This window comes from Zea mays, chromosome 2, assembly GCF_902167145.1.
Source record: "Zea mays cultivar B73 chromosome 2, Zm-B73-REFERENCE-NAM-5.0, whole genome shotgun sequence".
NCBI lineage: Eukaryota > Viridiplantae > Streptophyta > Magnoliopsida > Poales > Poaceae > Zea > Zea mays.
In genome coordinates this window covers 180,262,609-180,278,537 of record NC_050097.1, presented here as the reverse complement: position 1 = coordinate 180,278,537, position 15,929 = coordinate 180,262,609, and the positions used below count along the sequence as shown (strand labels likewise).

At 44.4% G+C, this 15,929-nt stretch overlaps 1 protein-coding gene across 1 annotated transcript; it reads right to left on the bottom strand.

Annotated features, from left to right (window-relative positions):
- Positions 1–2,591: 2,591 nt before the first annotated feature.
- On the bottom strand, positions 2,592–3,881 carry LOC103647370 (probable protein phosphatase 2C 68). Its single transcript, NM_001319751.2, has one exon. The coding sequence runs from the start codon at positions 3,793–3,795 to the stop codon at positions 2,743–2,745; it is 1,053 nt and encodes a 350-aa protein (NP_001306680.1). The 5' UTR covers positions 3,796–3,881; the 3' UTR covers positions 2,592–2,742.
- Between the last annotated feature and the right edge of the window lie 12,048 nt (positions 3,882–15,929).

Sequence of the window (15,929 nt, the reverse complement as noted above, 5' to 3'; positions counted from 1 at the left end):
CAAACCAGGGGGAGTGCAAGGCACGACGAAGGTGTGCGACAAGATCCGTGGCCACAAAGTATAGGTGTACATTTGGGCCGGGCTTGATGGGCCGGCCCGAAGCACGGAAAAAAGCGCGGCCCAGGCACGGCACGACCCGAAATATTATAGTGTCGGGGCGGGTTTGGGCCGAGGTCGCGGCCATGGGTGGGCACTAGCACGACCCGTTTAAGGTCGACACGAAATGGCCCATAGGTATAGGTGTACATATGGCAGTTTTCGGGCATGGTTTTCGTGGTTTTGGTCGTGGTTTGTATAATGTGGAGGAGCTCGTCGCCAATAACGTCATCGGTAGCACATCAACAGTAAGCACGATGGCGGTTTCACCAGCAGGGAAGCGACAGTCGAGAGTTCGAAAGGCACGCACGGTAACCTGGTAACAATGGCAGTCGAGAGTTTGAAAGGCACACCCGGTAACCTTGTAACGACACACATGGTAATTTATACCAATCACACTACACAAACAGTACTGCCTCGATTTCCCAACGATCACTTCCAGCGACCCTCTCGAGACGGTTCACCAAATGATCGAGCGCAACGTTCATTCCCTTCTAGATCAAGAGACTTCAGGAATAGCCCATCACGATGAACCACTCCCTCGGGAGGGGGGGTATCATTGAGTGGAGGCGCGAACTCGACCTCGATCGCAAGGCGAAGCCCATACCTGTCATTTTTAGCTAACCAATTACACAGGTCCACAAGCGAAGGGACCTTCGATTCGGTGTACGACCGCTACAAGAGATAAGGTCGGACGAAAGCCTTGGAGCGACCGGCAGCAACCAAGGCTTTCGCCACTACTTCACCAAGGTACTCACTCGTCCAAGCTGAGTGAAGGGTTCCGAGGCACGAAGGCTCTAAGGATGACGACGAAGGCTACACCTCGACCTACGCATTGTCAGTCCACCATAAGATGTCCTCGGAGGCCCACCTCTAAGTGTAGCCTATGGGTGTGTTCATTGGTGTGCACCGCCTACCATGTGTACGATGTTGTAATTACCCTGTTAGGGCTTATTCGGTTGCGCCTATACCGAAGAGGATTAAATCATTCCTAGTCAAAATTGAATAGAAGGAGATTTAATCTCTCAACCCCTTCGATCCAGACACAATCGAACGAAGCCTTACATGGAATATTCCTTGCATATAGTTGGTAACCGGAGGTAGGACCGTACATTGGGCCACCTACCCCGGACGAGGCTATAAATACCTTCGTCCTTTAATGTGATAGAACACGTATAACGAGAAGCTACAATTTCCACTCGTTGTCTTGTCGCTCTCTCGTGCTCTCTGAGTGTTTGGGCCCACCTGACTGTTAAAATATAATATAAGGAAATTGCCCACCTCCTCCTCTTAGGTTAATCTTTTGGGTTGAATTGGTTGGTGCATGCAACTTAATTTGGTGTTAGAGCGAGAGATCTTGAGTTCGAATCCTGGTTAGCACAATTAAATAAAAATAATTGTTGTTCGCTCTTATATTCTACGTCAGTCCCAAAAGAAGCTCGACGTGAGTGGGGTGTTAGAATATAATATAAATGAATTGTACATCTCTTGCTATCAGCTTAACCTTTTGGGTTGAAATGATTGGTGTATACAACTTAATATGATATCAGAGCTAGAGGTCACAAGTTCGAATCCTAGTTAGCACAATTAAATAAAATAATTGTTGCTCGCTCATATATTCTATGTCGAAGACCCCCAAAGAGGCTCGACGTGAGGGAGAGTATTGGAATATAATATAGGTGAATTGTCCACCTCCTATTAGCTTAAGATTTTGGATTAAATTGGAGATGTCAAACTGATTTCACTCTAATATCAAGTTACAGATGGTTTTATGTCAAGTTGCTGATTTCATTCTAAGATCAAGTCGCACATGGTTTTATGACGGCCCTATCGACGCAGCTGTTGACACAATCTTAACTTAGTGAAGTTGAGAGATTGATGTTGATAGGATGTTAGAAGAAGATAAAATTAAGTTGTATACGCGCAGGATAAGAGAATAAGTTGTATACGTGCAGGACAGAAAATATAGAATTCGAATAGGTTCGGCTCCAAAGATAGAATTAGAAGTTACAAGTAACAAACAAATATGGAATTCGAATAGGTTCGGTTCCAAAGATAGAATTAGCTACAGATGAGATTCCTTCTGAGGCCATCTTCGCTTCTGAATTCTGATCTATGCAAAACTTCATTCTCATTCCAAATGGTATCAGGACCAAATTCCGCTTCTGCCGCAATAAGTAATCTAAGCGCTCCTTTGAACTTTTTGATTCAGGGAGTAGCAAAAAATAATCTCAATCTGTGTGCACCATTGTGCTTTAGTTCGAGATGAAGGGAGTAATTAATTTTAGTTGGGCTTTCACAGCCCCTCCTGCTTGATCCAACATTTCACTGCCCAATTGCCTTGATCATCAGTGCTCCACCGAACAACCGATACTGTACATAACGCGTGAATCATATCATTCCTTCTGAGACCAACTCCTCTGAATTCTGATCTATGCAAGGTTTCATTCATCCCAAATGGTACCCGGATCAAATTCCGGTTCCACCACAATAATTAATCTAAGGGCTCCTCTGAACTTTTTGATTCAGGGAGAGCAGCAAAAAATAACTTTTGACGAGAAAGACAGAAAAACAATTAGCACACACCCGCGAGATCCTTTTGTGCACCATCCTACTACTGTATTAGTACTAACTGCTCAGAGCTAGCTAGTGATCCCTCCTCCGGAGATCGACGACGACCACCGAGACGTTGTCGGAGCTGCGCCTGGCGAGGGCCAGCTTGGTGAGCAGCGCGGCGGCCTCGGCGCACCACCTGGCCCGCCCCCGGCGGAGGCAGGCGCGCGCCACCTCGCACGCGGCCTCGTTGCTAACCACGTCCCAGAGGCCGTCGCTGGCGAGGATGAGGCACTCGTCGGCGTCGGCGCGGTCGGTGACCGTGACCTCGGGCACGGACGAGACGTACGGCTTGAGGTAGCCGTCCCCGATGGCGCGGGACATGGCGAGGACGCCCAGCACGCGCGCGCCCTCCCAGAAGATGACGCGGCCGCCCGCGGCCTCGATCCGCTCCAGCTCGTCGGGGCGGTCGGGCTTGTGGTCCGACGACAGCGGCAGCGGCGGCGCGCCGCCCCCGCGGCACAGCAGCGCGCGGCTGTCGCCGCAGTTGGCCACCACGACGCGGCGCTCCTCCACGACGGCCACCACGGCGGTGGAGCCCACGTGGTCGCACTTGTGCGGGTCGCAGCGGCAGGCGGCGCTCCCGCCGGCCGACATCGCCTCGGCGTCCATCCGCGCGAAGCTGCGTTCCATCGCGGCGGTCCAGGTCGCCGCGGAGCCGGAACCGTCGGCAGCGGCGAGCTCCTCGGCGAGCAGGTCGTGCATCCGGTCCCGGCACGCCTCGGCCACGTGCGAGCAGCCGTGGCCGTCGAACACCCCGTAGAAGTCGCGCCTCCCGCCGCCGTCGGCGTCGCCCTCCGCGGCGAAGGACTCGCGCACGGACACGGCGTCCTCCATCTCCCTCCGGCGGCCGGCCACCGACGCGGCCCCGTGCTTCCGCGCCACGAGCAGCTCCCCGGCCTCGAGGCTCCGCTTCCTCGTGGCATCTGCGGCTGCCGTGCCAGCAGCCGCCGCGTGCTTCCACCTCCCGGCCTCCGCGGCCCGGCGGCGCCTCTCGGCGCGCGCCCTGGCCCTCGCCTCCGCCTCCGGCCCGGCCACCGGTGCCGCCGTTACGGCCGAGTCGCAGCACACCTGCGCCATCGACATGAACCAACAACCGCCACCGCCCGGGAAGCTTCCACCGCCACGTGCACCTCAAGCAAAGCGGAACTAGAACGGCGGCGAGAGAACAGTTGAGAGGAGGAGGGTCCAGACGTCCAGTGGTGCCGGGCGCACCTTTTAAAGCGTTCGGCCGTGATGCGGGGGGGGGGGGGGGGGGGGGGGGGGCGTGGCGGGGCGCGCGATCTCTGAGGCGGACCGGGTGGGCACCCACACCGCATCTGGGCCGTCCACGCACGGGCTCACCTTGCACGACACGTCGCCGCCGCTCTTCAGCCCCGCCGCGACACGTGACGCGCGCTGGTCATAAGCCCCCGGCATTAATTTTAGCGCGTAGCACGTCTCTAATCTAATCGCGCCGCTGCTGCGCCATTGGTCCACCGCATCGCATGCGTCAGTGTCCCGGGTCCGCGCACGCATGGGATCAGAGGTACCGTTTGGTTCAGATATTTGTAACGTGTACTAGTGATAATGTTAAATCATGTTTGTTTTAGTCCCACCGTAATCAGATATCATACTAAAAATTGATAACGGATTATTCAAACTTGTTACTGACAGTAATCGAATGTAAACCATTATCATTACCCTTTGCGTTACATTTATTGAACCAAACAACACCCGAGTGCGGAGGGTTGCGGAGAACAAACAGCGTGACGTGTCCCCCTCTGCGCGGCGGCATGCTTTTGCTAACGTCCGGCTCCGGCTCCGGCCCGCCCCGGTTTGATGCGGCTGTGGTGGTAATCAGACTAGCGAAAAAGGCCACCGAAGGCGACCGCGCTGCGTGCCGGGACGGGATTGGCTGCAGTGCCCGCCCCCGATGGCACGAGGACTCGTGTCCACTTTGACTCGGCGGTCGACGAACGACGAAGGACTAAGGGTATGTTTGTTTCAGCTTATAGATTATATAATCTAGATTATAATCTAAATTATATAATCCAGATTATAATTTAGGTATATTATAATCTATATGTAGTTGTTTGGTAGTGTAGATTATACAAATGTAGATTATTCACAAAGACAACAATATCCTTATTGTTTATTTGAGATGAGAAAAAAATGATGGCATATATTGTAATTTCTATTTACATTACCATGGGTAGTGGGTCTTTTGCCAAAATAATCTCAAATAAGCTAGTCTTGAGAAGGTTATGAGATTATCATAATCTGGAGTTTAGATTATATAATCTGAACTCATAATCTATGTGTTTGTTTAACTATTAGATTATTTGTGCTAGATTATATAATCTGGAGAGATTATAATCTGAAACAAACATGGCCTAAGGGCCTGTTTGTTTACCCCATGGATTATATAATCTGGATTATTTTTGGAGGATTATATAATCTGGATTATATAATCTGGATTATATAATCTGAGTAGTCATGTTTGTTTACCTAGATTATTTGAGTTGTTAATAGGATTCTTTTGTATGAGGAAGACAAGAATGCCCTCTATATTTGTACTAGGTTGAAACTCATATATGAAAAAATAATAATTCAATTGACATTGGCAAATATTGCATTAGCAATATTATCACGGAAGACATTCATGTCACCTTCTTCATCCCCAAATTGACTAGTACTAGGCGCAAAAACGATTCGGTGGATTATAATGACAATGGTGGGTAATTTCTAGAAAACTTGAAAGGGTAGTGGAGAAGTGGGAAAAAAATATTCTGAAATAAGCACCTCCTCACTTGCTTATGGATTATCATAATCCAAGGGGTTAGATTATATAATCTGGGCAAATAAGCTGGACTGTTTGTTTGACTCTTATGATTATTTAATCCAGATTATATAATCTGGGGGGTAAACAAACAGGCCCTAAACCCTGGTCATGGTAGAGTTACGTGACACCGCAGGGATCAAAATTAGACGCGCGCGCGTGGGACCAGGAGAGGAACGGAACTAACGCACTTTCGGCTATGCTTCGCCCGGCCGGCTCTGCCTCTGCGCCTGCGCGTGCAGTCCCCGTTCCGTGCCGTCTCCTGCCTTGGACACGTCGCGCGGCGGGCACGTACGTATTGGTAGCGCGCATAGGGGTGACAACGGACAGGGTAGCCGAAACTGGTATCGGATACAGGTACTAATTCGAGACCATTTTTTAGATACGGATACGTGTATTTTTATATTCGAGACGGATACGAGTAATACTCGGATAGTACAGCTTTGGATTCGGATCGGATACGGAGCGAGCTATACCCGGTAAATACCCGGATATTCGGGTCGAATACGGGTACCCGGAATTCGGGTACCCGTTTTTTCTTTTTCTGCATAATAATATAGTTATAAAATCATAACTTTTACATATGAAATCAGATGAAGATATAGTTTATTTGAAAATTGTAGAGCTCGAAGAGATCTATAGTTTTGTAGTACAGCACATTTTTGTTTAAACATATCTTTAGGCCAAAATCATTGAAAATAATGTCTAAATTTATATCAAAATAATAGACTTTATCATTTTCATGTGGAGACTTAAGATTATCTCTATGTGGAAACTTATGATTATCTTTTTCTAAACTATTTATTAATATTGGTAACTTATTTGCAATTTTTGGTCGACGCTACAATATTTTTATGAATTTAATTGTATTTTGATAATTTCCTACAACAATAAATTAATAATACACCAAATAGCCAAAAAATTCATGAATTTTTACGGGGACACAACATATATCCGTATATAGTTCTAAAAAACATTTAGACTATAAAATCCACAAGATGTTGGTGTTTCTTCCATTCCACTCCCACTTATTGCGTGAGTTACACGTGAAACCATTTTATGTATCGAAGTTTTAACATAATTAATATTTCACTTATCGTTTTCATGTGGCGACTTGAGGTTTTATTTGAATATAATGTTTATTTGTTTTGGTAAGCTTTCTGCAATTTTGGGTCAAAACTAGTGTATTTATGAATTTTAATTATATTTTGATGATTTTATGTAGAAAGAAATTAATAATGTACAAATAGCTACAGAAATTTATGAAATTATACGAAGGTACAACATATGGCCACATATAGTCATAAAAATAATGGGACCATAAAATCCACAGGATGTCAACGTTTCTTCTATTTTATTTCCACTTATTGCGTGAGTTACACGTGAAATCACTCTAAGTATCCAAGTTTCAACATAATCAATACTTCACTTTACCATTTTTATGTGGGAACTTGAGATTATCTTCTATTAAATGTTTATTAGTATTAATTTACTTGCAATTTCGTGGTCGAACAAAAATATTTTATGATAACCAATTAATGCATTATCCGACAAGTATTCGATATCCGATCAAATAATATCCGTATCCGTCACTTATCCGCCCGGATAAATATCTGGTCCCTATATCCGTATCCGTCCCGTTTCTAACTATCCGTATCCGATCCCGAATCCGTTTTAAATACATTAGGGTAGGATACTGGATGAGCTACTATCCGTCCGTATTTGCCCGTTTTCACCCCTAAACGCACATGGGATGGGATAGGTTAGTCATTAGGTCAGGTACATCATTGACATGATAATTTATTTTTTTTAAGTATAAGAGACAGTTAAGAAACTTTAGTATATAATCTAAAGACTCTAGAACATGTAAATGTAAACAAAAGATAATATATATAAAGGCTCTTTACGGAGATTATCTCTTGTATTTTTTAATTAACCTTCTAAAGACATCTTAACAGACTTTATATTAAATGGGGTTCACGGCTTTAGGGTTTCGGGTGATTGAGGTGGGAGACGTGACCTCTCGGGGGCCGGAGTCAGCTGCGTCGTGTCGATCGGCGAGCGGCAGTTTGCTTACGTGACCGCGAGGCGGTGACCATTCGGTGAATCGGCGAGGGGTGGACGGGAACAACGCAGACGTGGTGCCACGCAAGGAGTAGCGTGTCCTTGCAAGTTGCAAAACTGGTGCTGCCTGCGTCGGGACTTGTGTGTGGGGCCGGAGGGGGTGATGGGCGCCTGGGCGGAGACATGGGGGCGTGGGCTGGCAACAGGTGTGCGCCGCTCCCTGTCATTCGCTAGTGGTTTACCGGAGCTCGGGACAAGTTTTCTTCTGATTTAGTACGTACTCCCTTTTTTTCGTTTAATTTTACACTATTCAGTGACAATTAAAACGAAAACGCAGTGACACTTTGCTACACTTCTTATATATCATACTATAAATAATATAAATATATATTATAATATTTATTTAAATAGATTTAAATAGAATTATTTTTATTTCTAAACAATAAGATATGTGTAGTCCAATAGTTAGCTCTAAATTTCTATAGTATGATGTTTATAAGTTTAAATGTTCGTTCCACACTATTTTTTGCGTGGTGTGGTAGCTATACGGTGTTAGATGTTAAACAGAGGCAGTAGTTAGAATGAGTGCTAATGGTCCACAGCGCAGTTGCTGAGGGAAAGGCACGTGCGTTGAACGTGGCTCTCATATAGCACGGCGCCGAGATGGGGTAATAGTTTTGTCCATTCGTTGCTGGGCCTGCCGGAGTCTTCTATTAACCCTTTTGCGGTTCTAGAAATCTGAGTAGGCAGTGCAGAAATCGCAATCCACGGTAACTAATAGTTCGAGCTAACCGCGGATGTACAAATTGTTTACCACTACAACCACTTCCGGTGACGATACCTACTCTACATACGATAAATTGATAAACAGCAATAGAAAATGGAAAAGGATCGGAATCAAATTCAGACGACGCTAAAATCCACATGTTTTAATTTTTAAGGGATGTGTTTGGTCATGCCGTGAGATGTTATGAATTTAGACATTTTGAACCATCTTGCCCCCAAGGGCCCAAGGCCCGGTCTCGCCGAGCCTCTCCTCGCTCACGTCCCGATCCAGCCCAACAGCGGCGACGGAGCGCGTGCCTTTAACCTCTATCCAGCTTCTCAATAGAAGTACCCACAATCCACCTATTTAAATTAATTGACTAAATATCTAATACGGTACTAGAGATTTAGTGTACCGTAGCATTAAAGTAAGCCTTTGCATTTAATTCACCGTTGAATAAATATTAGATGGGCCAATCCCATATTTATCAAGAGGTGAATGGTTGAGAAGTAATTAACGGTACACCAACATACATTGGCATGGCTTCCTGCATTCCATGAACTCAGTCCATGCCTGACACGAGTAATCTTCTTGGGAGATGCATGTTAGGATCTTATTGGTGAGTGATGTTGTTGCTCCTGTGAAGCTGTAAGCAGCACCAGTGATTGGGGCTATGAAGAGAACGATTCAGCACGCAGGTCCTAAAAGACAAAGATCCCGTGTCTGTTTTTACCAATAAGACTTTGTTCGGTTATTCCCAATACACATGGATTGGATGGGATTGGAAAAAATTAAGAAGAAGATTGACTTGTTTGAGTTTCAAACCCATCCAATCCCACTCAATCCACATGGATTGAGAGCTAACCGAACAAGCCCTAATATGATTGTCCAGGATATTTCATCATATTCCAGTGAGTAATTGCACGGTGATTGGATTGGAACGGAAGATCTAACAGTTTGCATGTTTCTCATCGACATTTCCTAGACACTTTCAAAGCAGCAGTAATATTAAGAATACAGAGAAGTTCCAAAAAGCGGTATGGTAATCATATCTATTGATATATTATAGTTAACTGGCTCAATGATGCGCATAAATTACTACTGCGGTATGCATAAATAGAGTAACATTAGTAATAAATCTGGCGAAAACATCTAACTTGTAATCGTTTCGCTACACCAAAATGCTTAACTTTCTAGGGCCTAAACCGTAGGAAGTTAGTGCTAAACTCTCGGAAGTTATCAAAACCGTCGGAAGTTAGCTAACACCGTCGAAAGTTAGCCCGTCGGAACATTTTGGTCGGAAGTTAGGGTAACTTCCGAGGGCCTCTCAGAAGTTAAGGTAACTTTCTAGAGGGCGGCGCCCTCTCGGAAGTAAAGGGTTAACGTCGTTCGGTCCAGAGCTCACGCCGTAGGAAAATAACTTCCGACCGTTTTGGCGCCCTCTAGGAAGGTAGCAGCCTAACTTCCTACCGTTTCACTATAGCTCTAGGAAGTTAGCAGCTTAACTTCCTACCGTTTACTATTCCTCTAGGAAGTAAAATTGACCAGCACTAAAAATGCAATTTATTTTTGGTAATTCACCACATTGCATACATAACAAATATATTTAACAGCCACAATACACAACATGTCACATATAACATCTCACATACATAATAACAACATTTCAGCAATATCATCGCATACATAAAGTCACAAAGTTATAGACATAATAATCCACAAAATGTCTCACAAGTCAAATCCACCTCGACATAACAATTCATAATAGTCTCACAAGACACAAAAGTTCCAAGTCTCACAAAACACATTGAATGGAAGGCCACTACTGTCGATCAACATCAGGAAATAGCGAAGAGTGATGCTCGCTACCTCCACTGGCAAAGAGCGCATTGACAAAGTCTAAGTCGTCATCTTGTTGCTCCGCCGGCAAGGTAGCTGGAGGAGTCTCATATACCTATACAAATGACATTCATGGAGTTACACCGTAATATAACAAGTTAATTATGATAAATTTGCATACCTGATGTTCGATAGGTGGAGGTGAAGGCCAAGGAAAATGTATGGGAGGTGGAGGTGGGGGGCATCGGAATGTGTATCCCTTGGGCTTGTGCTAGTTGCTACCAAATTTCCGAACACATAAATGTTAGTGTTTTAAATCAATACATAACTTGAAATGAAAGACCTTTTTGAACTTACTTGGATCAGTGCTTGCTGTTGTTGAAACTGAGTAGCATAGTATTCTTGTTGCGCAACATGTTGCCTCAAGTATTCCTCCTGAACCCTTTGCCGCTCCTGATGTTGCCTAAGTTCTTCTCGTAGTCGCTCAACTTCTGCAGTATCCTGAGTAGAGCGACGGGAGCTACGAGCAGCAGACCTCGACGAACCTCCCCTCTGAACCGTCACCTGGCTCGAGTCGATGACGTTATCGAACATCGAGTACCTTCAAACAAGTAACATCACGACAGATTCAAAATAAATCTATTGTACTTAAACCGATGAAACAAGATAAGGTATGTAGAGTCCACACCTTCCATGGGGTTTTCCACCACTTGCATACACAGCCTGAGGATCAATAGGTGCGGTCCTCCAGTCATAGTCCAATCCGTGCTGACTAGACATCGCCTCACCATACGCAGCCTCCATACAAAAGAATAATGCAATCTTACATCACTGGGCACATACAAAAATTCATATGAACAAAATCTACCAAGCATTTCAAAACACTCACCATACGATCTGTTGCCTTTTGGCTACACAACACATCTGGGTTTGTAGGATCTGGTCCTCTGTGCCCCCTCAGGTATATTTGAACATAACTGGGCACAACACCATTGCTAGCTTCCTGTACGTACATTTGACAAACATTATAATCAGAAATGACATCAAGTCATATACAATCAATAAAAAATGATCATCACTGGGCACTACACCACTGCTAGCTTCCTGTACTTACCATTCGTTTTGCCAAATGAAAGTGATCATCACCTCCATATTTGTGATACGACTCGGTTCCACGATTGGAACTTTGTCGTATAGACTTTGCCTTGAAATTATCTGAAGCCCAATAACAGCATAAGGCACGCCAAGCAGCATCATTGGTGGCTATCCATGGAATCGAATGCTACAGAAACACAATTCATTTACAAGTAACTGTAACATATACAAGGAACGAAATTTTTTCCAACATAAGCAAAAACATCAATTACCTGAAGAAAATCTTGCTCAGTCATAGAAAGTCCATAGTGTGACGCCTCGCGCTTACTGGTTGCACGTCGTCCTTCACTACTCAACATAGCTTGATTAACCACCTGGATTCGAACATATTACATCATATCCGCTACAACATCTGCCGCGTTCCTATGGAACACGGAGTGTGCATGCTCGGTATGAGTATCTCCATTAGGCAACTTATAATATTTCTGAAAAAGAAACATAGTCAAGAATCCATAATATGAATCAATCATTGAGCTGATAACTTGGCAAGAAGATAGATAAACATACCCAGAAGTCGTGCCAAACTGCACCTTGCGCATTACCATGTTGCGCGTTAACCACAAGGCCGTATTGATCCCATCTTGTGACAAGGACCTCAATACCATCCTCAATCACCAATCCAGGCCATCTCATACGACAAATATTGCCCAACACTTTATTTACTTGCCTTACACGATCTTTGCTGGTGAAACTACTATCCAGCCAAGCCCTAACAACACAAGCACAATTGTCAAATTCAAAAAATAATTGTTTATCCTCAATGTGTAAGACATAAGAACAAAGCAAAGATGCTCTTACCCATCTCCAGTTGAGATTATCTCAACCTTGTTAACTGGTTCTTTAGGAGGGGGGACCCAACTAGTCTTCTGCGGCTTCCGGGTCCGTGAAGACCCTCCAACTCCCCCGCTTCCAGAACCTCCTCCTGAAACACCAGCTTCCCCTTCCCTTGACCCACTAGCTCCCCCAACTCCCGACCCTCCATCTCCTGGGCACCCACTTGCATCATTGGGCCATTCACCCCACCCTGTCTCTGCCTCCCTACCCTAGACATCCTCAACATCTTCCACTTGTCTCCACTCCTCTGTCTCTTCCTCATCTTCAGGCTCATCCTACAGAACAAAATTAATAATTTAGTTATTCGAACTCATACAAATATTACATTACAAAACAAATATATTGGTTACCTCATTCCTCTGTACGCTGACTGCCTGACCCTGCAACTCTGGAACATGCTCCAACAAAGCTCTACGCCTGCTCGAGCTTGAACTAGTGCACTGGAACACTAAGTCCTCCTTTCTCCCAAAAATGGAGGCTCTCCTCGCTAGTCCCTTAGCGAGTTGCTTGACCTTTTTAGACATCCTGTTATTAAAACAAAATCAAATTAGTAAATGAGAATAATGTAAATGAACATAATGTATTGAAATGAACATAATGTAAATGAACATAATGTATTGAAATGAACAATAAATATATAATTACTTTTTAGTTGTATTCAAAATCAGGATCAAATTGTTTTCTTCGATTTGATGTTTTCTTCTTTGACTTCCGTTTCTGTTTTTTGGGACTTACTACATCTTCAGGATCTCCCACTAATGATTCTGGCAAAACCTCAGTATCTATATTAAAATTGGCCGGAAGTTCATCTTCTTGGTAAATTTCTTCAACTTCCGCCTCGAATCATTCACCCTTGGTGTGTAACTGTTCACGAGGATTAACTTTGTACACTACCCATGTGGCTTCCAGCTTTCTAGATGGATACGACATGTAGTACACCTAGTCAACTTGGTGAGCAAGAACAAATTTGCTACATGCACTTGTTTTGAGCTCATGTTTGACTTCTACCATGCCAAATTGGTTTTGTACAGTCCCTTGATTGGGATCAAACCAATCACATTTGAAAAACACCACCTTAAGATTTTTGCTCCCGGCGAAGTCGTACTCGAGTATGTCATTAATAACTCCACAATAATTCATCTCTCTTCCACGATCATCGACTGCCCTGCATACAACTCCAGTATTTTTTGTCGCCGCAAATGGATGAGTACATTCAAATTTGGTCGAACGAAAACGAAACCCCTTAATGTCGTAACGAACGTAGCTTCTGACTTTTACGATTGCGTAAGACATCTGAAGCAAGTCCTCGTCTAAATTTGGAATTTTGTCACACTGCCAATCAGATGGTGAAATTAGATTTGTAAAACAAAATATATAAAGTAGAACAAGAGTGTTAGATTATTTACATAATCTCAAAACCAATTAATGAAATTGGGCTTCCCATGTCTTCCTCAAAGCGCGTTTTCATACTGCCTCGAGGACAATTTCTCATTAAGTTGCGATTGGAATTCTCTGTTACAACAAGTAAACAAATGAGGTGCAGATCACGATTACTACATAGAGTCATCTTAATTGAAATATGGAGTCATCTTACTTGAAATATTGAGTCATTTCATCCATATTTTCATACATATAGAGCAAAGCGTCCAACTTTTATTCGCGCTCAGGATGATATTCCGTGGATGCTCCGATAGTCTTGCCCTCAATCTCAAAAATTTGGAGATTGCTGCGGGTCCCTACTGTCATCATGATACCTCAATGTAGGGGCATTGATATTGTGCTCGTCTGCAAAGTATACACTCGTGAAGGCTGCTACCTCTTTATATTTGAATTCTTCAGCTATACACCCTTCAACTCTTCCTTTGTTACCAACCATTGAACTAAGCTTCTTTAATGCCCTTTCAATATGGTACATCCACCTGTATTGCACAGGACCACCAACCTTAGCTTCATATGGAAGGTGGACAAGTACATGTTGCATTGGATTGAAGAATCCTGGGGGGAATATTTTTTCCAACTTGCATATAAGGACAGGAATTTCTGTCACCAACTTCTCTATCACATCTTTGTTTATTTCTTTAGCACAAAGTTGCCTATAAAAGTAGCTTAACTCAGCTAACGCCTGAAAGTCGCCTAGAGGGGGGGGGGGGGTGAATAGGCAAATCTAAAATTTATAAACTTTAAGCACAACTATAAGCCGGGGTTAGCGTTAGAAATATAATTGAGTCCGAAAGAGAGGGCGAAAACAAATCACAAGCAAATAAGAGCGGATGACACGGTGATTTGTTTTACCGAGGTTCGATTCTTGCAAACCTAATCCCCGTTGAGGTGGTCACAAAGACCGGGTCTCTTTCAACCCTTTCCCTCTCTCAAAAGGTCACTTAGACTGAGTGAGCTTCTCTTCTCAATCAATTGGGACACTTAGTCCCCACAAGAACCACCACACAATTGGTGTCTCTTGCTTTGATTACAAAGAACTTGGAAGCAAGAATAGAGGAAGAAGAAAAGCGATCCAAGCGCAAGAGCTCAAAAGAACACAACAAAATTCTCTTTTCTAGTCACTATTGCTTTGAGTGGAATTGGGACTTGGAGAGATTTTGATTCACTCTATTTGTGTCTTGTATTGAATGCACTAGCTCTTGTATTGAATGTGTTGGCTGAAAACTTGGATGCCTTGAAGTGTGGTGGTTGGGGGGTATTTATAGCCCCAACCACCAAAGTGGTCGTTGGGGAAGGCTATTGTCGAAGGGCGCACCAGACAGTCCGGTGCGCCACCGGACACTGTCCGGTACGCCAGCCACGTCACCCAACCGTTAGGGTTCGACCGTTGGAGCTCTGACATGTGGGGCCACCGGACAGTCCGGTGGTGCACCGGACAGTCACTGTTCATTGTCCGGTGCGCCATCTACGCCTGCTCTGACTTCTGCGCGCGCTGTCCGCACACTGTAGCTCACTATTCACCTTTTGCAGACGACCGTTGGCGCTGTAGCCGTTACTCCGCTTGGCACACTGGACAGTCCGGTGCTACACCGATGTTGGGACCATGCTTCGTCGCCGAAGGTCCTGTGGAAAGGAAACAACTTCGGCTGAAGCTGCTTGAACGTAATGCCGAAGGTATCATTCATGAAGCTTCGGTATTACAGCACGTCTGAAGATGAAGGATCGAACTGACTTAGAGATAGAATGACCTTTTAGTCCATAAGGGTCTGAGTCAATGTTGTAAACTTTTATGAGGGGCATGATTGTAATTCCTCACAGGCTATGTCCTGTGCCTATAAATAGTGAACAGTATTCCTTTACTGTTCACGCATTCCTGTAATTGCAAACGCATCACTCGGGAATTATTGTTTGTCAAGGCAAAGGTATAAATGTAGCTAAATGTTATAGTGAAACATCTTAGATTCATACAATAATATATGTGAATGATGTCATTTATTTTCAATATGTTTACCTTTTAATGTTTCACGTTTTACATTACTTTGTATTATCTTTATAAGTTTAATTACGAAGGTGAAACCTTCGTAATATTATGCTCGTGACCTTCGTCCGAAGTTCATTAAATCCTTGTGGAGATAATGCTTCGGCGGACGAAGGGCATTGATATTTAACATTTTATGTTGCCTTGTTCTTAATTCATAGCATTTGAGAACAAGTCCCCAACATTGGCGCCCACCTCCGGTCAACTCACTTCCACTTTTTTGAGCTGATGGCTTCGTTCAACAATCAAGTTGGAGCTGCTTC

Excerpts from the sequence above, each read along its gene's own strand:
- LOC103647370 (NM_001319751.2), bottom strand. The coding sequence starts at position 3,795 with ATGTCGATGGCGCAGGTGTGCTGCGACTCGGCCGTAACGGCGGCACCG.